This window comes from Sturnira hondurensis, unplaced genomic scaffold, assembly GCF_014824575.4.
Source record: "Sturnira hondurensis isolate 20B ecotype Veracruz unplaced genomic scaffold, ASM1482457v3 Scaffold0013537, whole genome shotgun sequence".
Taxonomy (NCBI): Eukaryota; Metazoa; Chordata; class Mammalia; order Chiroptera; family Phyllostomidae; genus Sturnira; species Sturnira hondurensis.
Genome location: NW_028086168.1, coordinates 1603959 through 1630617, shown reverse-complemented (window position 1 = coordinate 1630617; position 26659 = coordinate 1603959). Strand labels below are relative to the sequence as shown.

The window sequence follows — 26659 nt, the reverse complement described above, 5'->3', positions numbered from 1 at the left end:
AATCAAAGCCCAGATACCATAATAACCTAACACTCCCCTTGGTTTCTCAGCTGTGTGTTCTCCTTTGCTGCAATTAATAATAAAAGAAACTTTTTCAATTCCTGGTGTATTGACCTTAAAGACTTTGACAGGACCAAAAGAGCGATCAACTAATGGCAATAGAGTAATTTTATTTTGGTCCCGATTTAAATAAATGAACAAGAGAAAAACAAATACTAAAACAAGAAATTTGAACACTGAATATTTGAGCAATAACTTGAAAAGGTGAGATAATGGTATTGTGGTCAGGTTTTTGTTTTTAAAGAATAGTTATTTTTTAGAAGAACATGCTTAAACATCAATAGGTGTGATAATGTGATGTCTGATATTTGGGAGAAGTAATTAGAATTATGGACAATCAAGATAGTCAGAATGCAGCAATTGTTAAAGGTCATTATTGGGTAATGTAATTATAATGTGCTTGAATATGATTGAAAACTTCCAGAGACCTTCTCAAAAACATCTTTCATGAGGGAGAAAAATGGTAAGATCAAATGAATGTCCACAGCAAGGTATCTCAAAAGAGTCATGCATTCCGCTTAGGAGAACCAAGGCTTTCTCTTTTCTTTCGCACACCTGAATCAATTATTACTAAATAGTATTGATTAAGTAGGTGTTCCTAAGTGTCTCAGGAAGATAAACGTCTGAATTAATGTAACTGTATGTAGAACCCAGGCGTGCCCCGAGCTACAGTTAATTGGCTACTCTAATATCCCATAGGCTGCTCCTTTCCTTCCTTACTTCTTGCTACCCCAGACTCTCAGCACACACCCAAGATGGTGGGTCATGACACCGAAATGTCATTCTTCCTCCCTGAGCATGCGCAGGCTCTGAGGCTGCGCAGGCGCTTTCCAGCCTCCCTTCCCGACCTTGGCGGATTGCGCCTGCGCCGTGGGGAGCAGCTCAGCTCCTGCTCGGCCTAGGGTTGGCCGCAGTCTCAGTTTGAGTCTGGCCGAAGAGGTGAGGTTGGGTAAGATGAGGCTTTTGCTGCTGCTCCTGGTGGTGGCGTCGGCGTTGGTCCGGAGCGATGCTTCGGCCAACCTGGGCAGCGTGCCTAGCAAGAGATTAAAGATGCAGTACGCCACGGGGCCGCTGCTGAAGTTCCAGATTTGGTGAGTCAGTGCCTTGCACCCCGGTTGCCCTGCGGCGCCTCCGCTCCTTGCCTCTCCATACGCTAGGGCCCGGTTTGGCGGCCTAGCGGAACGGACCTACCCCGGCCCGGAAAAACGGCGCCAGCAGCCTTCCGCAGTCTGCCTTCTCCCTTGCCAGGACGGCCAGGCTTCCCTCTTTTCCTCCACTCACATCTGCTCGCTTCTTTTTTGCTTCCTAGAATGGTGAGAATGAGTAAAGGGAGGGCATGAGAAGGTTAAATACTGAAAGGCGAGGACGTGGGGACACTTGTTAGTGCGGAGGACTTATCGGCGGTGTCACGCCGTGGTTTCCCCTGATGCCCACGGAGCTGGGCGTGAGTTGGCGCAGCCTAGGTGGAGGAGCTCCCAGCATCTGCCACCCAGTTCACTTTTCCTCTCCCCTTTCCGAGGGTTATGCCAGGCAGTCGAGTCACTGCCCCGCTAGGTGAGGGTTAATTCGGGTCATTGAAGGGGACCCGCGAGTGATAGACAGACACCTTTTTCTCCAGGAGCTACCTGCCTGTTGACTGAGTGAGGGAGTAGGCTCCTGACAGCTCGAGGGCGTGGAAAGGGCTGGGGAGGCTGATTCTCAGTTTGCAGTTTTCAAAGTGTGTTTGAAAAAGGAGTGCATTGCTCTTCTGACAACCGTTCCCTCTGAGACAAGTGGATCGTCTCCACCTTTCTCTCTACACCCACTTCCCAGGGGTTGTCTGCCCTGGCGTCTCTTTCTACCTTTCAGATTTCCTCTTGCGCATTCAGAGAAATAGAAAAAGAAAATTCCATTAGTTTTCGATTTTGTACTCTAAGTGATTTTGTTGTTACCTAGTTAAGTATTAGAACAGTAATGCATTATAATAAGATAAATGGGCTTGGGGAAGGTTTGAAAGACTCATTTAAAATACACATAGTAAAATGGCAGAAATTAGAATTATGTATTGCAAAAGGTGATTTTTTTAAAAAAGAAAGGATGGCCAATTTAGTAAATCATCAGAGTTATGATACTTTGGAATATTGGTGTTGCCTACAATGCATTTAAAATGAGTTTTTTCAAACTTCATGTATTATCGTAAGGGTACTAAAAGTTTAGACTTTCTACTTATCAGACTAGCTTTTTGCTTAATTTTTAAAGGCTAAGCAAGTTTTTTTTTTTAAAAAAACAGATCTTTAAGAGTAAGAAAATAAGATGGTGAGACTTTAATTTTTGAGTGAAAACTAAAAACCTTGAGATTTTGGGGATTAAAAAAAGCTCTGTGTACTGTTTACTCTGATATATATCTGATATATATCATTTTCATATTATACTGCAAATGGGAGATAGGGGTTGACCATTTTAATTTATTTCTTAATAAGAAGCTGGCAGTCATATTAGGAACCTGTAATTACTATAGTATTCTTAAGGTTTAAATGTGATACTTTTGGATTCCAGTAGTTTAAAAAAGACTGCAATTTCCACATTTTGTAATTTTTCTATTTTCTACCTTTGTATCTCTTGGCTTCACATGTGGTTTTCACAAAATACTCTTCTTTTATAGTTACTTCTATTGGAGTACTTGTCAGAATAACATGTGTACCTTCCACTAAGGGTATTCATAACAAAGTATTTTAAATGTGTAAAACAAATGGAGGGAAGAGCATTTAGTCCTTAAAATTAAACTTTTAAAAAAATCCTAAGTACTGTATTGCAGTTGAACTTTTAATTCTTAGTCTTTGTTTCTTTTTCTTCCCCCTTCCCTCTCTCTCCCCCTTCCCTCTCTCTCCCCCTTCCCTCTCTCTCCCCCTTCCCTCTCTCTCCCCCTTCCCTCTCTCTCCCCCATTCCCTCTCTCTCCCCCATTCTCTCTTCTCTCCTCTCCTCTTTCCTCTCTCTCTCTCAACACACTTGTCCCAAAAGCCTAGTAAGAATTTTCTTTTTTAGTCACCCTGAGTGTGGTAGTGCATACAGAAGTGCTTTGGTTTTCCTTTTTTAAAAAATTTTATTTATATATTTTTAGAAAGAAGGGGAGGGAGGGAGAGAGGAAGAGAAACATCAATGTGTGGTTGCCTCTCATGCACCCCCTACTGGGGACCTGGCCTGCAGCCCAGGCATGTGCCTTATACTGGGAATAGAACCAGAAATCCTTTGGTTCACAGGCCACCACTCAATTCACTGAGCCACACCAGCCAGGGCTTTCTTTCTTTTGTAATGTGCAGATGAGAAATAACTTTATTAACAGCCCTACCAAATACAGGTAAATTTAGCTTGTTTGTTACTTTTTATAGAGATAAATTTGTATGCAGTAAGGTAAATACTGGGTTTCTGGTTTTGGTAGAAAAACTCTTGGACATTTATTTGCAACATTGGGAATGGAGAGGAAGCTGAGACATTTGAGGATAAATATGTGAAAATTATTTTAATTCTATTTGAAATCTGAGTGCTGTAAAATGTAGTTTTTCATTAATTATCACTGTTTACAAAGATGGTACTATTTTTACTTTCAATTGCTTTTGTCACTTATTTTTTATTTCTTATGACTACTATAGCTTAATAGATTATCTGATATTGTGCCATTTTGTAATTGCTAATAGAACAAACAAGTAACAACACAAATGGAATTGAAGGGAGAGGGGTCAGGTGTGCAAAATAGCTTAAAACAAACTTGATTATTCTACATTTGTGTAAAAATATTCATTCAGTACTTGCTTGTGCCAGGGACTAAAGATACTATGGTGAACAAGACAGATATAGCTCCTCATGAAGTCTACAAAAATGGCACAGTGCTACTTTACATACCCGAGTGTTTTTTTTTATTATGTCAGTTGATTGAGCAGTCCACTTGGGTAAGTTTGAGGATGCTGATTTCATATTTGAGGAAAAAGTTTATTCTGCTTATTTGGATGTTGAAACATTGAACATAGAAAAGGACGTTCTCTAATCAGAACTTAAAGTTCCATTCTCACATTTTCCTTTCTTGTTACTATTATGTGTAAATGTATTCTGACAGGTACTGTCTGGCATGGTTTGTATGCATACTTTAATTTCCCCACATATGTGATTTAACATGTAATCAGACCTATAGTATATAATTAGTTATTGCAGTTTAAACTCTACAATTAGTAGTTATTTGAACATGTGACAATTGATTTACTAAGAATGGTGGATAAAAATAAAGATTTAATAACATAAGCAGAATATAGCAGAGCTTTCCAGTATTTGTTAATTTAAGAATCCACTGCTGTATTTTTAGGACAACCAAATTACAAGTAGAGTTTTAAGACATAAATGAAGCTACTTCTACTAAAAGAAAGGAGTTCATTTCAATTTATACCAGCTCAGCTTTTGTTTTTGGGGTATGGAGGCAAGAAAATAAAGACCGATTTGGATGTTGATGTTGATCAAGATAGTAAAATGCTGAATTGAAAGGAAAGCTGAGCAGTTGTGAGTTGTAGAGATCCTGTTAGTTACTGTAGACTTAACATTGCATGTTCAACAAATATTTGAGCATCTGCTCTGTGCAGGCACTTTGGTGCTGGGAATTCAATTCAGTGTTGTCATAGATGTACAGGCAAAGTGGAAAGTAGTCATTAATCTGTGGGCAACACACTTAAATTACAGTTCTATTAAATAGTGTGAAGGGAAGTTATGTGGCATGAGAGAGGCCTAGTTAGGAGACCAGAGAAGGTTTCCATGAGAATATGAACTTTGAACTGATATTTGAAGGGTAAAATTTATTTAGATAGAGCTTTCAAGCAATGAGAATAACATGTTTAGTGGGCTCATAAGTGAGAGAGAACATGATTTCTTAAGGAGGCCAAGGTGGCGTGGACCCTGGAAGGTTTGGCAGGCCCTGTTAAGGAAAGATCAGCTAGGATCTCCGTGGAAAAAGCTTTCCGGGGGCCAAACAGTAGATGTGGGCAGAGCCTCTAGGGGAACTGTTGGAATTGCCCAGGCAAGAGATGATGGGTCTTGGAATATCATCCAAGGTGATATTCCAAGGAATAGAAAGGTGATACCAGAAGTAGAGAGTAAAGGGGATAGAGATCTTTAGGAGATAGACTTGGAAGTTCTTTTTTTAAAAAAAAAATTTTATTATTTTTAGAGAGAGGGGAAGGCAGGGAGAAAGAGAGGGAGAGAAACATCGATGCGTGGCCGCCTCTCATACACCCTGAACCGGGGACATGGCCTGCAACCCAGGCACGTGCCCTGACTAGGAGTTGAACCCACGACTCCCTGGTTCACAGACCAGTGCTCAATCCACGAAGCTACACCAGCCAGGGCTGGAAGTTCTTTTTTATTTGTTTTTATTTGTTTTATTTTTTTAGATGAGGGGAAGGGAAGGAGAAAGTGGGAGCGAAACATTAACATGTGGTTGCCTCTCATGTGTCCCCTACTAGGGACTTGGCCCGCAACCTAGGTATGTGCCCTGACCAGGAATCAAACCAGCGACCATCTGTTTCACAGGCCCACGCTCAATCCACTGAGCTACACCAGCCAGGGCTTTTTTTTTTAAAGATTTTATTTATGTATCTTTAGAGGGGAATGGAAGGAGAGAGGGAGAGAAATATCAATGTATGGTTGCCTTTCATGCATCTTTTGCTGGGAACTGGCCTGCAACCCAGGCATGTGCCCTGACTGGGAATCAAACCACGGTTGTTTGGTTCGCAGGCCCGTGCTCAGTCCACTGAGCTACACCAGCTAGAGCAACTTGGCAGTTCTTGATGATGGATTACGTATATGAGGAGGAGAGGCGTGTCAAAGATGACTCCTGAATTCTGAAGCAGTGCTGCACCATTCACTGGAATGATAAAGGAGACAGATTTTATGTTTTTTGTGTGTGTATGTGGTACAGGGTAGGGTAAGAGAGTAATCCTGAATTTTTAAGACTAAAAACATAGTAGCCAGGGGAAAATCCTACAAAATAATTTTCATTTCTCCCATATAGCTGCAGTAACTGAAACTAAAAACGTAAATAACAGTTACTGTTTCACCAAACTTAAGATATGTAAAATATACCATTATTTTGTATACTACCCAGAAGAAAAATATACTGCCATTTAAACTGCGACACACTAATGATTATAAGATAAATCCTTACTTTTTAAAAAGATGCTAAATAGAGGGAAAGTACTTGGAATCAATGAAACATTGAGTAATAAGTTGATCTGGATAGTAGAGTAATACAGTGTTAAGAGAGAACAAATAAAATGGTGGCTACCACAACTACCACTACATTAAATTTTTAAAGGTCTGTAATGTTTACATGGAATTTTAATGCCATTTTGTTTACTGCAGCATGTAACTGAATGCTATGTAATAGTTGTTTCTACTTAATGGTGAACGAAATACTTTAGTTCAAAGCTTTTAGATGTAGGTAATGTGTTTAAAGGTTTTAATCTCTTACAGAAAATTGAAATTTGTTTACTTACAATTTGCCATTACAGTAAGTGGTAGAATTCAAATTGAATATATCATTTAAAAATACCAGTATAACCCCATGAATTTTGAATTAGGATAGTTATTGGGAAATTGTGCATTTACTGGATAGCAGTTTGGAGTCCCAGGTTCTTACTTGATCTGCCTTTTATCTTTTGAATGACTTTCAGGAAAATAATTTCTTTAGCTTTCATCTTGTTCATCTGTAAAACAGAATGTTGGTTGCATTCCAATTACTTGTAGTGTACAGTTATTCTATTGTGTACTGGTAGGAAGCTTAAAGGAAAAAAGTCAAAGCATGCATATGTGTTTTTGTTTTTGTCACTTAAGACTTGTTAGAGCTCTCTGGTTCCTCTACCAGTCACCTTCCCTGCTTTCCAAAAGGGAAGTCTTGTTTTTCTGTGTATGAGGTCTGTCCAGAAGGTTTCAGCCATGTAATATGAGAAAGAGAGATTTATTGAGGAAGATACAAGAAATACTGTATATAGGACAATGACACCTCAGTCCCCTTCAAAGTAGGCACCTTGGAGCCTTACACAGTTCTCCCAAATCACCATCAGCTGCCCTATCGTACTTTCCTGAATCTCACTAAAGGTCTGAAATCTCTTCCCTTTCAAAGGTGATTTTAGTTTGGGGAAAAGCCAGAAGTTGCAGGGCACCAAATCTAGGCTGTATCAGGGCTGAGTCACCTACGGTGATTTAATGTTTGGCCAAAAAAGACTGCATGAGCCAGGTTGCATGAGCTGGTGCATTGTCGTGATGAAGCAGCCAAGCAGCAGTCGCCCATAGCTGTGTGGCCTTCTGAATCATCCTTGTTTCGGTGGAGGACTGTTCAAGCCTAACACAAAATCTGGTGCAGGTTCTCTGCTCTGCTTGCTGTCATTACGGATGTGAGAGCCACCACAGTACACGTGCTCTCTCAATGGCTTCTACTGCCCCCACTGACTAGTGCAGTGAATGCACGTGCATTCCAGTCTGCTCTCTTTGGCTGGCTGTTTTCCTGACAGACCTCGTATACCTTACATTGATTGGAGTGTAGCCTGGGGTTGGTGAGGAAGAAGTCTTCCACAGAGGTTTTATCAGGACCTGCTGATAATCAAGTCCTCATTTTTAGGCCCTTTTTTTTCGTGCCACTTTTTCTGCCTTTTTTGTCTACTTTCTAGGAAATTATGAATTTATTTTTTACAGTAATATTTAAAAACCAGTTGTTTGCTGGGAGAGACAGACATACAGTAAAATATTCTGTTCTGAGTGTTCTGAAACAGGGCATAATAGAGGACTTTAAAAATCCAGAAGATAGAAAGATCGCTTATTCAGGGGAGTTGGAAGGATTTGCATAGGAGGAAAGGAAATCTTGAAAGGTATGGGGAGCTGCAACCAGGAGATACAGGGAAGAGCTTTATAAGCCAAGGGGAGAACATATGCAAATGAAGCCTCACTCAACATGGAGGAGGGAAAAGGACAGAAAATGAGGAAAGCTGGAGTCAAATAATCAGTTAAAAACAGCTAGCAGAGTGTACATCCTGCCGTTTATCAAGTGCCTATTATTGTAATTTATTATTTATGTGGTCTTTAATGCTGTTACGAGAATTTAGGAAAATAAACTTTGGAAACTTTACTCTGATTTTCACCTTTAAAAATGCATATAGCTTTCTGGCCATGAAAAATAATACATGTTTGTTATATGTGAGCACTCCTGCTTGTAATTTTTTAAAAAAGCATTTATCAGGGTAGTTCATTATTAATTCCCTTAATATCTTGTCCCTTGCGTATTTTACAGAGTACCCTCTTCAGAATTCATTGCTTAGAACATTTAGAGCTGGTGATGTACCAGACAGATGTCTATTCCTACTTCATCTACTGAAGAGAGTGAAGAGAAATAAAGATTACTTTAAAAAATGCAGTTTCAGTGATTAGCTAGCTATTAGGCTAGTCATTGTTGTAGACAATTAGAAACTACAGTATTTACAAAGCATCTTCCTGATTTTTTCTAGTTGAAGTTATTGGAATGTAGGTAGCAGAAATCTGTTTGAACTGGTTTGACCAACACATTTTAAAATTACCGAAGAATAGTTTCAGAACCCAAAGGCAGGGGTGTAGCTGGGCCTCAAGACAGGGTGAAAATAGAAAACTGGAGGGTCTGAGAAGACTTCATCCACTATTTTTCTGGTTCACATTTGTACTTTTCTCAGTAACATGTACTTCATTTCTCTCCCTTCTCAGATCGACTTATTTCTCTTCTCATTCCTTTTGAAAGATTATCACTGCTCTGTACCCACAACAGCTTGGTGTTAAATGTTCACCTGTATGGGTGAGAAGACAGTTGGAGGGGTGTGGCATTATAAATAAAAGGAGGTGGTGATTTTAAGAGATGGGGAAAATAAGTTATAAGTATTTATTTTATAATGGCAAATGTCTGAGATTACTCTGTTTTTTAAAAAAATTGGGATTGTGGTTATTAAAGCTGGGGACAGTGAAACAAGAAAGGGCCTGGGATAGAAGAAGCAACAGGAGAGAGGCTAGGCGGGCTTCTTTGACTCTCTAGAAATGTTACAGGAAAGGAGTGAGCCGAGGCTGGGCTGCTGTAGGCTCACTGAAAACTCAGGGAAGGGGGTGTTGGAGACAGTTTCCTGGGGTTAGCCTGGGTAAAGCTCTTGCTGCCCATTGTTCTCTTGGGGACCCTTAGAGTTTAGGAGAAAGAAAATTCACCAGGGCTCTGGTCAGGTAGTTCATTGGTTAGAGCATCATCCTGATACATCAAAGTTGAGGGTTTGGTGGAGGAACATCAAATCAGTGTTTCCATCAAATAAGTGGAACATCGAATCGATATTGCTTTGTCTCTCCCTCCCCCCTCTAAAAATGAATAAGTAAATTTTCATTTAAAAAAATGAAAATTCACTTGAAAGGGAGATTCAAGTGGGATGCCCCAAGGAAAGCACACCCTGTTTAAATAAGAACTTGTGAGAGGTTGGGATTTGTGACAGGCCCAACTTTGATATAAATAAGCTATTTGACTGTAATTAGGTGCAGGCGTATTATAGAAAAAGGGAAGAGCAGGTTGTTTGGCACGATGAATTAGACTGAAAACATGATGGACTTTAAAAAGTACAGAACTGTTTCAAATAGTTAGTATTGACAGAGAATATTTCTGTATTTCCTAAATTTCCTTTCTGTTCATTACACATAGATCATCTAAGTTATATGCAAGTTCTTTTAGAAAAGCATTGTGTGAAAAATATTTTAAATTGGGTAGTTGCAAAAGTTGACTGCATAAGTAAGATATTTCTGCATTACTAGAAAGAGATTTGCAAAGTGATTTGGACTTAAATTTAAGATTGCTTTTCAAGATTTAAATTCAGTTCTTAAAGAACTTTTGATCCAGGGACAGAAAAAATGGGCAGCTGCTGCAACATATTTTTAGCCTGCTTTGGTACTTATTTGTTGGAGGTATACTAGAAGTTATGGTTTTATTCACTGACCCGGAAAGAATGGGATACCTTGGGAGAACTGGGTGTGGTGGTAGAAGTGGAATGATTACTGGCCCTTTACTGCCCGCCCACCTTGATGAAATACTACATGTTTTATTTTCTGTCAACAGTATTGATTGCCGTTTCAAAACAGGAAAATTGTTTTGAGAACAACAAGTATATAGGAATAAAGTTCCTTGGTTTTTCTTTACAAGTCTGGAGGCAAATACAGAGAAGAAAGTTTACTTATGTGTAAATAAACTTGTCTAAAAATATGCTTTTTGTGTGTCTCATAAACGGCTTTCTTTTTCAGAAATAAAAAGTACAGTTTTAAAGCCTTGGATTTCAGGGTTATGGGCTGATTCTATTTGGATTTGGGTGCAAAGATCTGAGACTACATTGAAGATACGGGACTAGAAGAACCAAGGATAGAATTCGGCTTCTGAGCACAGTAGCCAGAAAAGTCGGTGACTGGGAAGAATCTGGCCAGTAGTGTTTGTCTGCACATAGACACATCTTTAGCTAGAGCTCTTAGGGCTCTCCTGGGTGAAGGATTGGAACTCTCAGAACAAATATGACAGACTCCTTGGAACCCACAGGCTTAGATCTCCTTGATGGGGAATCTATGTCCTCATCATAGAAGAATCACAGAGATCTCTGTGTCCCGAAGGCCAACTGTATGGGCAACTGATTATGGTGTTGTAGACAGAAAGAACTTAATTCCTTAGCTCTTGCATCATCTAATTGTCCTATGGAGGTCTAATGGAAGGGGCCCAGGATCTCATGTCACAAAGTCTGTGTTCTAGTCTCTCCCCTGACTAAGGTCACTCACCACCGTATACCCACTGCCTAATATAGAGTTTGTTTGACACATAATAGGCAGTCACTAAATATCTGAGTCAATTATTAATTGATACATGAATATATAACCATGGAAAAGTCACTTGATCTCTGAGCTTCATGTTTTTTGTTCATCTATAAAAAAGGAAGTTTCATCTCAATTAACTAGGTCTCTAGTTCTGAAAATACTGCATTAAATGTTAGATACTATCATTTTAAATCATCAGTTCCATTGTAAACACCAGAGCAAACTTGGGCATTGAAATCACGTGGCATTTCTTGATTTCAGGGTAGCTGGGTACATACGTGATCTAGATTATTTTTATAATAACAGCATGATAAAGAATATCTTATAGAAAAAGTAACTTGCAAAATACAAATACTTGATGAATCTAACAATGGTAATAATAAAATATTGGATAAGTTAAATCTTTAGTAAAAATAAGGTATCTAGAGATTTATATGTTTTTTCAGTATTTAGCCATAGAGATATGTCTCCATTTGAAAAAAATTCATACATAAAAAAAGATCTTATTTATTTATTTTTGGAGAGAAGGGAAGGGAAGGAGAAGGAGGGAGAAAAACATCAGTGTGGGAGAGGAACATTGATGGATTGCCTCTCACACACCCCTCGCTGGGCACCTGGCCCACAACCAAGGCATGTGCACTGACTGGGAAATGAACCAGCAAGCTTTCGGTTTGTGGGATGATGCTCAACTCACTGAGCCACATCAGTCAGGGCAAAACAATTTCACACTTTTAATGATGAAATATTCTGTGAAATTTTTATTCTAAATGTAGAGAAAGTATGAACTATTAATTATAAAAAAAGACTGATGAATTTCTCACTTTTTTTTTGAAAAGTGAGTTTTCTTAAATTGAAATGCTGATAGTTGGACTGTCTCACCCTGTCAGACATAAACTTGCTGTTCTCTTCGGTTGATGGTGATGATCGGTATGTTTTTCCTTGATGACAGTGTAATTAAAAAAGCTGCTACCTCAGGTTTTACTCTGCTATAATGTAATTGCCAGTCCTGCTTTCTCTGTACCAAGAAGTACTTTCCTTGCTTTATATTGAGTATTTATGTGTTCCATAATTATGTATTTCATGTACTTAAGTACTGTAGAAATTGTATATATTTAAGGCAATGATTTAATATTTGTATACACTGTATATTACGAAATGATTACTATAAAAGGTTAGTCATATGTCACCTCACATAATTCCCCTTGTTGTGGTGACAACATTTACTCTCTATTCCCTTAGCTGCTTTCAAGTATGCAGTAGAGTGTTGTTAGTAATGTTCATCATGCTGTACCTTTGATCCCCAGGATTTATTTTAAAACCGGAAGTTTTCATCTTTTGACCAGTGTCTCCCCATTTTTCCTGTCCGTAGCACCTGGCCACCACCAGTCTACTCTGGGTCTGTGAGTTCAGCTTTTTTAGATTCCACATGAGAGTGAGATCTTACAATAGTTGTGTTTGTCTGATTTACTTCCGTTGGTATAATACAGTCAAGGTCCATCCATGTTATTCCAAATGGCAGGATTTCTCTTGTTTTGGCTGAGTAATATTTCAGTGTATTATACATACCATGTTTTCCTTATTCATGTGTCTCTTGTAGATGAGGCATGGTTGTTTCCATGTCTTGGCTGTCATAAGTAATGCTGTATTGAACGTGAGGGTGCAAATATTTCTTTTTTTAACTGAATTTATGGGGGTGACAGTGGTTAATAAAGTTATAGGTTTGGGGGATACAGTTCTGCACTACATTATCTGTACATTGTAATGTGTTTGTACCACACCAAGTCAAGTCTCCTCCCATTACCACTTATCTCCCCTTTACCGTCGTCTACCTCTCTCCACCTCTCCATCCCTCTGGCAGTCACCAAACTATTGTCTGTGTCCACGAGTCTTACTTTTTTTTCTTTGCTTAATCCCTTCACCCTTCTTACCCAGCCACCAACCCTCTCCTCTCTGACAGCTGTCAGTCTGTTCTGTGTATCCATGAGTCTGTCTGCTGCAGTCATCACACAGGTGCACATTTATTTGAGATAGTGATTTCATTTCTTTCAGATATATACCCACATGTGGGATGTGAGTGAATATACCTACATGTGTAGATCAAATGGTAGTTCAAATTGTTAATATCAAATTGTTAATATTTTAAGGAACCTATGTACTGTTTTCCACGGTGGCTGTACCAGTCTGCATTCCCACCAGCAGTACACAAGGGTTCCCTTTTCTCCACATCCTCACCAAACATCTTTTTTTTGATAATAGACATCCTAGCAGGTGTGAGGTGATATCTCATTGTAGTTTTGATTTGTGTTTCCCTCATAAATTAGTGATGTTGAGCACATTTTCATGTAAATATGGGCCATTTGTTTAGGTCCTTTGTCCAGTTTTTAAATATATTATTAATTTTTTGGTTATTGAGTTGTATGATCCTTTAACGTATTTTGGATATTAACTCCTTATCAGATAACTGGCAAATGCTGTTCTGTAGATTGCCTTTGCATTTTGTCGATTTCCTTTGCTGTGCAGGAGCTTTTTAGTTTATGGAGTCCATTTTTTAATTTTTGATTTTGATTCCTTTTCCCATAGTTTCTTTTAAGAAGTTTATGGTTTTAAGTCTTGCATTCAAGTCTTTAATCCATGTTAAGTTGATTTTTGTCTATGATGTAAGATAGTGGTCCAGTTTCATTCTTTGCATGTGGCAGTCTAGTTTTTCTGACATCATTTGTTGAAGAGATTATCCTTCCCTATTCTATATATTCTTAGCTCATTTGTGTTAAAAATTAATTGACCACATATACAGGGGTTTATTTCTGGGCCCTCTCTCCTGTTCCATTGCTCTGTGTGTCTGTTTTTATACAAATACCATACTCTTGATTACTATAGCTTTGTGATAGAGTTTTGTTACAGAACTACTTGAATTCTATTACTCTGGGTTCTTTTTGCTCTCTGTCAATAAGAACTGTGGCCCTCAATGCCAGAGTTTGGTAAAAAGGAAAGGAATTATTTATTCCAGAGTTATACAGCTTTAGAATAATGGCAGAATTCTGCTGTTAAATCTCACTTCCTTTAGAAACAAAGAAACACCTGCAAACCCACAGTCCTATGCCCCCTTGCCAAACCAGACCAGTTAGAGGTACTGTTTCTCAGGAAAAGAAATAGAAGTCTGTAGCTTAGCTGGGCAGGTTCCCAACTGTATTCTGGCCTCCTCTAGTGGTCTGTGTGCAACCAGGCTCCTGCTTTTAATCCAGAACCACATCCTCATGGTGGGCTGGAGAATCCTTCTACATCCTTCCAAACCACGTGGCCAAGACCCTGGACTGCTGCTACATGGTTGAGGCTTCTCCTTCCCCAGCTACATAGTTAAGAGCAAGCATGGCTGCAACATCCTGCTTTTCTGCTTCTGTCTAAGCAGCATGGTCAAGAGAGCCCCTTCTGCACTTTCAAACGTCATGGTTAAGCCTCAGTATGGCTGGGTTCAGATCCCTGCACAGACCTTCCTCTGTAACCTCATTTCCGACTCCTCCCACACTGGGTTATATCTGTCAGCACTCTGGTTTCTTCTACCTTTCTGGGCTGCTATTAGTCCGGGCAAGCTTGGCCCTGAGACCTAGGCTCCATGCTGCTCTCACCTGCACTGCAAGCTCCTCCGGCTACATAGCTTTGCAGGTTAGAGTTCAGGACCCATCTCTCTTGCTCCAGCAGGCACAGCTTTTAACATTACTAAAACATTGGCCAAGTTCTTTAAACATGCAAAGTAACTCTCAGTGACCCTGCTCCACTTCTCCCATCCTTCATCTGCCAATTGATAGCTGTGAGGATTTTCTCCATTTTGAGGAGCTTCTAGCTCAGCACCCCGTTACAGTTTGATATCAGGAGGTATTGAGTTGGTCAAAAAGTTTGGTTCTTTTCTGTGAGATGACTGTGGTAGCATTTAGTTGTCTTTAACTTCATTCAAAATAGTGGTTTTTTTTTAATTTCAAGATTTTAACTAAAGCTGTATATGAGATTACATTATTCCTGCATCTGCTCAATTGTTTCTTCCTTGTATTTGCCCTTTTCTTTTCCTACTTGGTGAGATTTGGCTTTATATTCAAGGATCTTTTTGAGATCTTTGTCCAGTTTTAGTCTAGTGATGCCCACCTTGTTGGGGTGAATGCCCACATGTATAGTTGTACCATTAGCTTTCTCCTGCTGCACTCGTTCAGTAGAGATGATGTATTTCTTCCTGTAAACCTGGACTACTTTGCCAATTTGCTGCCCTTTGTAATGTCTTCGCACAACCTGAACTTCATCATCCTCTTGGATTGGCATGGATCGAACATTGTACTTCTTCTGTCTCAGCTCTTTCGAAAGTGAAGACATAATCTTCCTGCAGATGTGGCAAGGTGCATTGAAATGCCTTTTACGGTTCTTACTCCAGTCAGAAGTCACAAAGGGGTTGAACTTCATTTTGACTGCTGGCACCTCAGCGATGGCCACAAAAGGCCACCAAAACAGAGCATTCTGTTTCGAAACAGTTTTGTTAGATTGTAGTGTGACAGCGGTCATACCAGCATGTATTTTTTAAAAACTTAATCAAAATTGGTGAATTTTTGTGCAGCTATTTTAATATTGAAGAGGGAAGAAGGTAAGCAACATTTTTAGCATATTATGCTTTATTACTTCAAGAGAGGTAAAAACACAACTGAAATGCAAAGAAAGATTTGTGCAGTATAAAGAGAAAGTGCTCTGACTGATCAAATGTGTCTAGTGGTTTGTGTAGTTTCCTGCTGGAGATTTCTTGCTGAATGATGCTCCATGGTTGGGTAGACCAGTTGGTGTTGAATGGGGTCAAATTGAGACATTAATTGAGAACAGTCAGCATTATATTACTCAGAAGATAGCCGACATACTCAAAATATCCAAGTCAATAAAGTTTTTGGTAAAAAAGGAAAATGTGTCTTTTGTTTTATGGAAAAAAAACCGTATGGACTTCCTGGTCAACCCAATACGATTCTTCCAGCTTTTTCTCTTTTTTTATGATTGTTTCGGCTCTTTGCAGATCTTTTCATGGTTTCATAAAAATTTTAGGATTGTTATATTTCTGTGAAAAATGCCACTGGAATTTTGGTGGGGATTGTGTGAAACTGTAGATTGCTTTGAGTAGTGTGGGCAATATTCTTGTGATTCATGAACATGAAGTATCTTTTTATTTGCATTTTCTTCAATTACTTTGATCAGTGTACTTTTTCCCCCTCATATGCACTCTGATGGCATTTCCTCCTCTACTTTTGAGGGCAGCATACATCATGGATGCATAATCTAGCTGTTCAGAGATTTTAATGAAAGTGACTGGGTGCTCTTGACTGAATTTCTGGAGTAATGGTGTGGATATACTGTCATATTGCTGAAAATTATCTTTCCAGTCTTTCTTTTCCTTTGCAAAGTAGCATCAAATTTTAGAGTTAGAAGAGAGAAGTTATTTAAATTCCTCTTATTGTGATTGAGCAAGTATGTTTGCCCAGTGAGGGCAGAGTGAGAATAAGAAGTAGAGTTTCATGTCTAATGCCTTGGTATTTTTTTAAGTTTCTACTGTCCCAGTGTTGGGATGTCCCCTGTTTCAGATGAGTAAGAGTTGTTTTCATTTCAGTGTTTATGTAGTCATTGATTTTTTAAAAAGAGAAATTGATTTGTAAATTCAAAGTACATTGACATTTATGAGTAGGTATTTGCTGTTGTCCAACAATAACCCAAACCAAGAAAGTCTAATATTCGAATGGAAGATTTACTTGAGGGTAAGGTAGCTTACATATGTGAAACTTGTGGAGGAAACCTCCCTACACCCATCATCCAGCTCAGTCATTGTTAATTTGTGGCTGTTCTTGAGAAACACATTTAATCTTGGTAATTTTTAGGCTTTGTCTAACTGTGGACGATTGGAAGAAATCTAGGCATATTCTCAATCACTTACAGGAAGCATTTTTGTTTTTCTGCAGTGTTTCCTGAGGGTATAGGCGGGTGTTTGAGGAGTACATGCGGGTTATTAGCCAGCGGTACCCAGACATCCGCATTGAAGGAGAGAATTACCTCCCTCAACCAATATATAGGTAAGTAAATTTTAGTACCTTAAAAGGAAAAGAATTTGACTTTACAACCTTTCGTGAATTTTGTTAATTAACTTTCCTTGGTTATGGTTATTTCTTTGCTGGTCATAATAACATACAAAGACCACTGTTTCATAAATAGAAAAAACAGAAGAAATTTTCTGTAAAAAGGAAAATAGATTAATTTTTTAGATGAAATTCCTTCAAAAGATGTGGGGTTTTTTTCTGTAATTGTTATTGTGGCAATTGACTATGAACTCCAAAAATTTTATAGTCAAATGGTATAAAATTCTGTACTGTTAATAATATTTTTAAAGGCCAATAACATGTAGTGTTATGTATAATCCTATAGGTTAAATTTTAATTGATTTAATATATATAAAATATTTTATTTTAAAACTGTATAATAAACTAGTTATTATCTTTTTCACTAGTTATAATTAATAACTTAGATTTGGTGTCTAGAAAATGTCTATATACATATACTTGAGTTATGACATTTTGAAATAAATGAGAAATTATGACTTCTGATGAATTTCTCTTTTCTTTTGATAGACACATAGCATCTTTCTTGTCAGTCTTCAAGCTAGTATTAATAGGTCTAATAATTGTTGGCAAGGACCCTTTTGCTTTCTTTGGCATGCAAGCTCCTAGCATCTGGCAGTGGGGCCAAGAAAATAAGGTAAGTAAGGTAGTAGCTTTGGCAGCTCTTAAGTTTTTGGGTTGTCAATGAGTACATTGTTATGATTATTTTTTAAGTACTTGTTGCTGGTTCACCTGATTACATCCTTTTTTTTTTTTTTAACTTAAACCACTTTTTATCTCTGGGCATGACACTTAACCTCCTTTGGCCTTAGTTTTCATATTTCTTTAAGAATGATTAGGTTTTACTTTTTATTATTTGAAGGATAAAGACATGTTACTTTAATAGAACCTGGACACAATGTAATTTAATGTGTGATTTTGATTATGTATTGTAATGAGGCCTGATCATATCTAGCAAAACATAATATATACATAATATATATAAGGTCTTTTATGCCAACTGATATGGATATTAATGGGCTTGTTCATATTAAAAACTGGATTTGAATTATTCTTAGCAAAACATACACACATATTCTGTTTATATTATTTGTCTTTTGACCCTGTTCATGGTAAATCTGTTGAACAAATTACCTGAAACAATCAATACATACCTAAAAGTCTTGTGCTATTTTTTTTTAGTAGGGTCTTGCTATAGTATACATTTTTTTTCTAGATCTCTTTTTCATCTTTTCTACTTAAAATCATTTTTTTGGAGGGTCTACCTTTCTGCTGTAAGAGGTGGGACTAATTTTCATTTCTCTCTTGATGAGATGATTTCCTTCTAAGAAGCATTATCTTTTGGAGTCCTATGTGGCCTTGTCTTCCTGGGCCGAGACTGCCTTTAGCTGACTCCTCCATAGCTGTGCTTTTTCTCAGGGAAACGCTTATTTCTCATATAACAGGCACGGCCTCTGAGATAGACATCCTCAGGTGGCCTACCTCTAATTGAGATGGAGCTCTACCCTGTCATTAACGAAACGTTGTGTAGGATTAAGAATTGGAAGTTAAGTACTTATTGATGTTTTTGTATTTATTGACTTCAAAATATCTGATGCATTTTACTTCTTAATGCATCCAAAATTGTTGATCTACTGTGGAAGATGAATGAACTTGAAAATGTAGCTTACGTGATGCTCGTTTGTATACTGTTACCCTGAAAGTAGACTTTTGTTCCAAAAGGCTAGGGTAACCTCTATGAAATCAAAGCCCACCTACCTCAAATGGAATGTTGGCAGGGAAAGCCCTTTCTTATCAGCTTTGGACATTTTGGTTTATTTTTCTTAAACATATTTGTGAGTTGACATCCTTACTACATTCTACTTTTAGTCAGATGATTTTGTTAAAATCTCACTGTCCATCAGGGAGTTTCTAGTATTTGAAGAGGATATAGATTTGCCTTCAAAGGTGAATGAATGTAATTTAATATTGCAGTGCTTTCTAACCTGCTTTTTTCCTTAGTTTGGTTTTTGGGTTTCTGGGCCCAATTTCTGTGTATGTGTGTTTAGGAGGGTTCCCACCACACCAACAATTACTGTATATCAATGGGGTGTCTGAGAATTCAACTCAATTCTTATGCTTATCTAACTGGAGATAGCATCAGATTCCACCTGTTAAGAATTCAGTCCTACAAGACACCCACCCACCACCACCACCACCACACACATACACAAACACACACACACACACACACAATTCAGATCCCAGTTGGAAGCCCAAGCTGTTACTCATGCTTCTGATAAACTAGCTACAGACTGGAGGTTCCCATAGCCACCTCCCTGGGTGTGTTTCATTTGCTAGAGTTGCTCACAGAAGAACTAGAAAGAAATATTTTACTTACTAGATTACTAGTTTATTATAAAAGAATATAACTCAGAAACAGCCAGATGGGAGAGATGCATAGGGCAAGGTATGTGGGAAGGGAGCTTCCATGCCCTCTCCAAGTGTGCCATTCTCCTTGTATCTTTATGTAAAGGTTCACCCACCTGGAAGCTCTTTGGTCCCAGTTCTTTTGGTTTTTTTGTGGAGATTTCATTACATAAGCATGATTGGTTAAATCACTGGCAACTAATTTGACCTCTAGCTCCTCTTCCCTTGCTTGAAACTGAAATTGACCACCACTCTAATCACATGGCTGGCTTTCCTGGCAACCAGCCTGCATCATTAGGTATGGTTAAAAAATCATGTCATTAACAAAAGGAAAGACACCTTATCCATTACCATCACTTAGGAAATTCCAAGGATTTTAGGTCCTCTGTGTCAGAAACTGGGAGGAAGACCAAATGCATATTTCACAGTTTGACTTAAAATGACTTGTTTGGAATGTGGATGGGTTGTATTGAATACATGGAGTTGCTGATTGTTGCATCAGTAGTCTCTTGTGAATTCATTCATTATTTTATAAAAATAGTAAAATGAACCCTTCTTATTCTGGCATTCTTTCATTAAACTTACTAAGGCTATTAAGAGATCTCTAGAAATTCTATTTCTACATCATGAATATCATAGTAAGTTCTTTAGCATTTATAGAGCTGTGAATTAATGTAGCATTTTTCTTTGTATACACGAAGAACATTACTGCTGAACATACGAACAGCAATAATAATTTGTATAGAAACTTTAAAAGTAGAATTAAAAAGCAATTACCAAATAAAATGAGGCTATTTAAAGGTTATTGTGTCTTAAGTTGTCATGTTGTTTTGATTTCAAGATTACTTTGCCTATATACTTAATTATATTTTCTTTTAGGTTTATGCATGTATGATGGTTTTCTTCTTAAGCAACATGATTGAGAACCAGTGTATGTCAACAGGTGCATTTGAGATAACTTTGAATGGTGGGTTCTGAATAGTTTGCATTCTGATAATACAGTAGTTTGTATTTGTGATAAATTTTAAGTGATTTATAATGAGCATCAGGCTTTTCTATTTTTCATAATACTCTAAATTATCTCTTCATATGGTCTTCATCTGTTCTCATGGCTTTAAAAAACACCTGTATGATGACCCCTGAGTGTATAGTTCCAGAGAGCTCTAGGTCTGTCTTCCAGATGCTATACCCAGAAATCTGCTGCTGCCTAACTTCTTCCCCCAGACTGTTGGTTACCTCTGCTTCCTGTCATTCTTGTGTACTCCAATTTGTGCTTTACCTGGCATTTCTTGTTTATTTAATGGCACTGTTATTATTCCACCCAGTTGTCCATGTTAGAAACCTAGGGTGACATCACTTTCTCCCTTACTTTTCATACCTAATGGATTACCAGGTCTTCTCAGTTCTACCGTTTACATTTTTCAAAAATCTACTCTTTATTTTTCATTGATGCCACCTTACTCTAAGCTATAATTATCTTGTTACCTTTTAATACATTCTTTAAATCAGAGGTTGGCGAATTTGGTCTATGAGATAACAATAGTTTTTATATGTTTTAATTGTTAAAAAATACCAATTTTTTGTGATACATAGAAATTATATATGAAATTCAAATTTTAGTGTTTATACTTAAAGCTTTGAGTTTCATCAGTGAAAAACTTTTGGAATTAAAAATTTATTTCTCTAGTTATATAAGTACCTATATCGATATTTTGTCTCTTCCCTGTAAAGCCTTAAATATTTACTCTCTGGCTTCTTACAAAAAAAATTTGCTGACACATGCTACAGACAGAGTGAGTTTTAAAAAAAATGCACATTTCAGCCCTGGCCAATACGGCACTCTGCTAGTTGGAGCATTGTCCTGTAATCCAGAGGGTCACGGGTTTCATTCCTGGCCAAAGCACATGCCTAGGTTGTAGGTTTGGTCCCCATTAGAGGCACTTACAGGAGGCAGTGGATCGAAGTTTTTTTTCTCGCATTGATGTTTCTCCCCCTGCCCTTCTGCTCTCTTTAAAATCAGTAAGTATGTCCTTAGGTGAGGATAGAGAAAGAAAAATATGTAAAAGGCACTGCCTTAAATTTATTGATTGTGTTTACTTTGTTCTCAAAGACCAGAACATTTAACGTGGCCAAAAGGCCCCCTGTATGATGTAGCCTAGGGATCATCAAACCCCGGCCTGAGGCTCATGTCCCATGCTGCCTGTGTTGTAAATAAAGTTTTATTGGAGCACAGCCATGCCCCTTCATTTATGTATTGCATGTTCCTACTTTCAGGCTACCATGAGAGTTGAGTAGCTGTCACAGATTGTATATTGATTCCAAATGGAATGTTTACTACTCTCTGTCCTTTTACAGTTTGCTGATCCCTGATCTAGTCCCTGCCTACTTCTCCAGCCTCCCTCATACCAGTGTTTTATATTTCAGCTTTCTCTGACTTTTAATTGTATGATGTCACCTTTATATTTAAATTTTTAAATATATTTTATTGATTTTTTTTAGATGGAGGGACAGGGTAGAAGGAGAGAGAGAAATGTCAATTTGTTGTTCTACTTATTTATGCATTCATTAATTGATTCTTGTATGTGCCCTAATCGGAGATCGAACCCACAACCTTGGCATATTGGGACAGTGCTCTAACCAACTGAGCCCTGGCCAGAGCTAATCTCTCACTTTTGATAATAGTAAGTGCAATGATAGTTTTCCAGCCTCTCATATCTCCCTCTCATACTATCTTCTATTTTAATTCTTAGTGCACAATTGTGATTTTGTAACTATTTGTAGAGTTCTTTTTGTATTCCCCTACTTGAATGTAAACTCTGTAAGGGCAAGAAGGTTAATTCTTTTGCTCACTTTCATATTCATAGCTGTGTACGTAGACAATAAATATTTGTGGAAAGAATGTTCATTACAGAATCATCTTTAATTGGGAGTGCTGGCACCGTTTATTTTTATAGATGTACCTGTGTGGTCTAAGCTGGAGTCTGGTCACCTTCCATCCATGCAACAGCTTGTTCAAATTCTTGACAATGAAATGAAGCTCAATGTGCATATGGATTCAATTCCACATCATCGCTCATAGCCCCACCCATCAGCACTGAAAACTCTTTTGTAAGTAGTTTAACCATATAAGAATTATGTATAGATATCAGTTAATTCTCATCACAAATCAGCAAGATACAGATATTGCATATATCACCACTTGAGTTTCCAGCTCGGGATTTAACAGATGGATGTTTTCTTCATTAAAGTTTAGAAGAGATCAAGAGAGTTTGGGTCTGCCAAAATAAAATTGTACTGTTATCTCCAAGGCTTAATAATTGGGCTTATAATATCATTTTTAACTACAAACTTCTAAAGGCCAGAATTGATATATTATAATAGTAGGATGTTTATATATATATATAAACACTGTTTTTATATATGTTCATATATATAAATACTGTTCATATATATGTTTATATATATATAAACATCCTACTATTATATATATTAACATCCTACATATATATACACACACACACACACACACACACCCATATTTTGGACTATAAGACACACCCCCCCATTTGGGAGGAATGATGGTTGTTAATGCAGCTGTTGAATTCTGTTTATATTTATATTGGTGAAATATTATGTTACTAAATGTTTTACCACATTTTTTGCTTCAAAAATTTTTTTCCTGGTTTCAAAATTTTTTTTCCTGGTTTCAAAAATTTTTTTCCTGGTTTCCTTTAAAAACCTAGGTGCATGTTATGGTCCAAAAATGTGTGTGTGTGCATTCTCTTCTTACCTTCAAATAACTAGTTTCTAAGGGTATGCAAATTCTTTTAACCTGTTCAAGATAGATAGTTTGTAAGCCAATAAAATGAACATAGATAAATGTTAACTTTTGCTAGGCAGGGATGTTCTCAGGTCCTCTCTGATCAAGAACTGATTTTACAGGAGTGAAGTTTGAAATAAAATATTCTTTTTTCTGTGTCTTTCAGACATTAAGGGATTTTTGCAAGAGCAGCGTGACTGACATTATGAAGGCCTGTACTGAAGACAGCAAACTGTTAGTACAGACCAGATACTTTCTTTCAGGCTCGTTGTACCTCTTGGAAAACCTCAATGCAAGACAGTTTTTCAGTGCTGGCACATTTTGGAATTCTGCACATTCGTGGAGTGCAATAATACTGTATAGTTATTTTCTCTCCCCAAATCCACTCAGTTAATAGTTTTTTTTAAAATATAAACATTATTTCTTGTACCTTTTTTCCTTAGTCATATTTGAAAATGTAGCAAAATGAGTTAGAATTTGTTTTTTTCCCCAAAGATGTCTGTTAAATCTGTTGTGATTTTATATGAATTTTCCTCTTTTATAGTTTAGAATTGATCTTTTTGGGAATATAGTTAAGTTCTCAAATACTTTATAAGAGTTTATCAGACATCTGTAATTTGTTCATGTCCAATTTATATAGGTTTCAAGATACTGCAGATTGTGAACAGTGCATTATATGAGATTGTGGGGGGCAGAAACCCTATATGCAGAGCACTCTACCAGTTTGTGTGTGTGTGTGTGTGTGCGTGTGTGTGCGGGTGTGTGTGATTACCAGAGAACTACTAAAAGACCAAGTACTTTTTAAATCCTGTTATAGTTCAAGTGTCTTGCCTTGACCAATCTAATGAGTTAATTGACTGGGCCTTTATACTTATTTAACTCAATAAAAAACTAAGTGGATATAAATTAAATAAAAACTTTGAATTTATTGCCCAGCGTACCTGTTAACATTACATTTAACAGTCATCTGCTTAAATTTTTGTTTTGACTTACAGATAATTACATAATGGACACATTTTAGATTCACACACAATAATAGGTAATTTACCATTGATGCTCATCTCACTAAAGAAAATGTAGTCGAACCTCTTTACAACAGTAATGTTAGATGAATGGAGATCACTTGTCTAATTTAACACAATAGTGTATCAGAATTTTATTGTATTTTGAGTAACAATTGGAAAAAAAGTTACTCAGTGAATTTAGTATCTTTTCAGAGTTCTAAAAAGACTGTGAGAGTAATTTAGCAGAAATAGGACCATAAAGTAGAAAAATAGTCATATAACAACAGTCATCACATACTGTGGCTTCCATATAGGAATAGAAGTGGTAGGTCCAAATTTGTTAGTGGAAGTCAAGGGATTTATGGAAGAGTTATGAGATAATTCAACATGGGGTCCACCAAACACTTAGCACAACCATATACTTTGCCATTGAGTATTTGTTAAATGCATGGGATATACTGTAATCTCTGGCTGACAAGAAGTTAGGCTGCAGAAAATTGATTAAAACGGCTTATCTTTTTAATTAAGGCTGAAGAGCTGTTAACCGAAGTTCGTATAGTGGCAAGAGTGAATACAAACAGTTTAAGCTGGGAAGTTACTTACAGGTTTCTATTATTCAGGTGTAATAACATTTTGTTATCTTTGACTAGGGCTAAAACCTTGTTAACTTGATTTGTGCCAGCTCAAACTTGTTAACTTCTGTAAGTTGAACATACTGCTGAGTGTATCTAGTCTTCTTCAGCTGATGGACATTCCACTAGTGACAGTTAACCCTTTACCACTAGACCTTTTGTCCTCATTGCCTTGTCTGTTCCTGTGTACCTGTCAGGTCAACCGTGAAGAACCTAAAATTTGACTTTAACTTTTTCCATGTTTGCCTTGGGTGAATAAATTGTCTTTTGGAGAATAGCTTTAGGTAGCTTAGACTGTGATAAAACCCAGCTATTTTGTTGATACCTATCTCAATATTGTTGTTTTATCTTTGGCCATATTTAAATCTAGGATTTAATGGAGTTGAGTAAAAAATTAGTGGGAAGCATGAATATAAAAAGAAAAATTTAAGGGGAAGCTTAAATAAAGCTATTTAGAATATAGTTTTATTTATAACATTTCAGAATTTATTAGTTGCTTACAAATTTGTATGTTTGTGTAGTTTATAAATGTGTATGTACTGTATTAATTAGAAGACCATAGACTATGACAGCAGGTTGGCTAATATTATTGAGATTTTTACCACAGTTGCTATTATGGAAGAATTATTTGTTAGATTAATAAAAAATGTTGGCAAACCATGGCTTTATACCTCAGTGTCAAGATGTGCAGGACAAACATGCTTTCAGAATATAAATGTATTCTTTACTTATGGTACTTATATTAACAACATCAGTTGATCAGCCTTTACCACTGTCAATATATAACAGGATCCCAATGGTGACTCTTATTTTGAATGTTTTTAGTTTGGAACTTTGATTGTTGGCATTTCATCATTGTCATACTTTTAAATAATTCAGATTTTTAAAATAGCCTACAGAGTTTTTAAGCATGATTTGATATTTAATAATAAAGCTTTTAAAATTTTTTTTGAGAGAAACGTGAGGAATTGTAAAGTTTGGGACTTACCTCTAGCATTGTGAAAATAAACTTTTATTAATCTCATGTGAAAGGAACCCCTCTGCTGTGGAATTAAATCTATGCTAGGGCACTTTATACTTTCACTGTATATGGAAAACGTTACATTGTAATAGTTTGTGTCCTCAGTGTTTACTTTATAATGGCTTTTTAAACCAACCAGTGCTATCCCAAAGTCTGTCTCTTAAGTCTTACCACTCTTGGACCTTCAACTACTTCTCCAGTCTACAGTCCACTTGTGTTCCAATGTTGCTGAGCTGTCATCAGCTCTGAAACGGCTTCTGTGCTGGGGGTAAGACAGAAAGGAACAGTTTACTATATTGTTCGTCTTGACCCCCAAGCTCCACAATTCCTGAGAAAGTCATACTATCATCTCTGAATCTGTAGAGAAATAAGAGAAGGGTATTTTCCTCTTGATTGGCATAGGCAATTAAGAAAAAGCAAAGTTCAGATATTTTTTTAAAAATGAGCCGAGGCTTTTTCTTCACAGTCCCTCGCTCCTTTTCCCTAGAAGCACATAGAACTAGACCCCTCTCTGAACAGGACAATGAAGATAAATACAAACCAGTCTCACATACTGTGGAATGAGTGTAAGTCACCCACTCTTAGGACTTAAGAATGTCTTCTGTTGCCTAAGCTAAACATGAACAAAATAAAAAGAAACAACGCAATAACTCTAAACATACTACAGCAGTAGTGGTTTTAAAACTTTAGTGTGCCTAAAACATTGGTACAGATCCCTGGATCCCATCCTTAGAGATGC

The 26659-nt window shown here is 37.3% G+C and overlaps 2 protein-coding genes across 2 annotated transcripts; one reads left to right on the top strand and one right to left on the bottom strand.

The window, feature by feature from the left end:
• Positions 1–916: 916 nt before the first annotated feature.
• On the top strand, positions 917–26450 carry SELENOT (selenoprotein T). The gene is made up of 6 exons (XM_037061817.1): positions 917–1151; positions 16882–16992; positions 17545–17671; positions 20323–20410; positions 22398–22551; positions 23430–26450. Exons 1-5 carry the CDS (start codon positions 1015–1017, stop codon positions 22520–22522), a joined length of 588 nt encoding a protein of 195 aa, XP_036917712.1. The 5' UTR covers positions 917–1014; the 3' UTR covers positions 22523–22551; positions 23430–26450.
• Positions 14918–15454, bottom strand: LOC118997919 (60S ribosomal protein L26-like). The gene has a single exon (XM_037061818.1). It carries the CDS (start codon positions 15452–15454, stop codon positions 14918–14920), a length of 537 nt encoding a protein of 178 aa, XP_036917713.1.
• Positions 26451–26659: the final 209 nt, after the last annotated feature.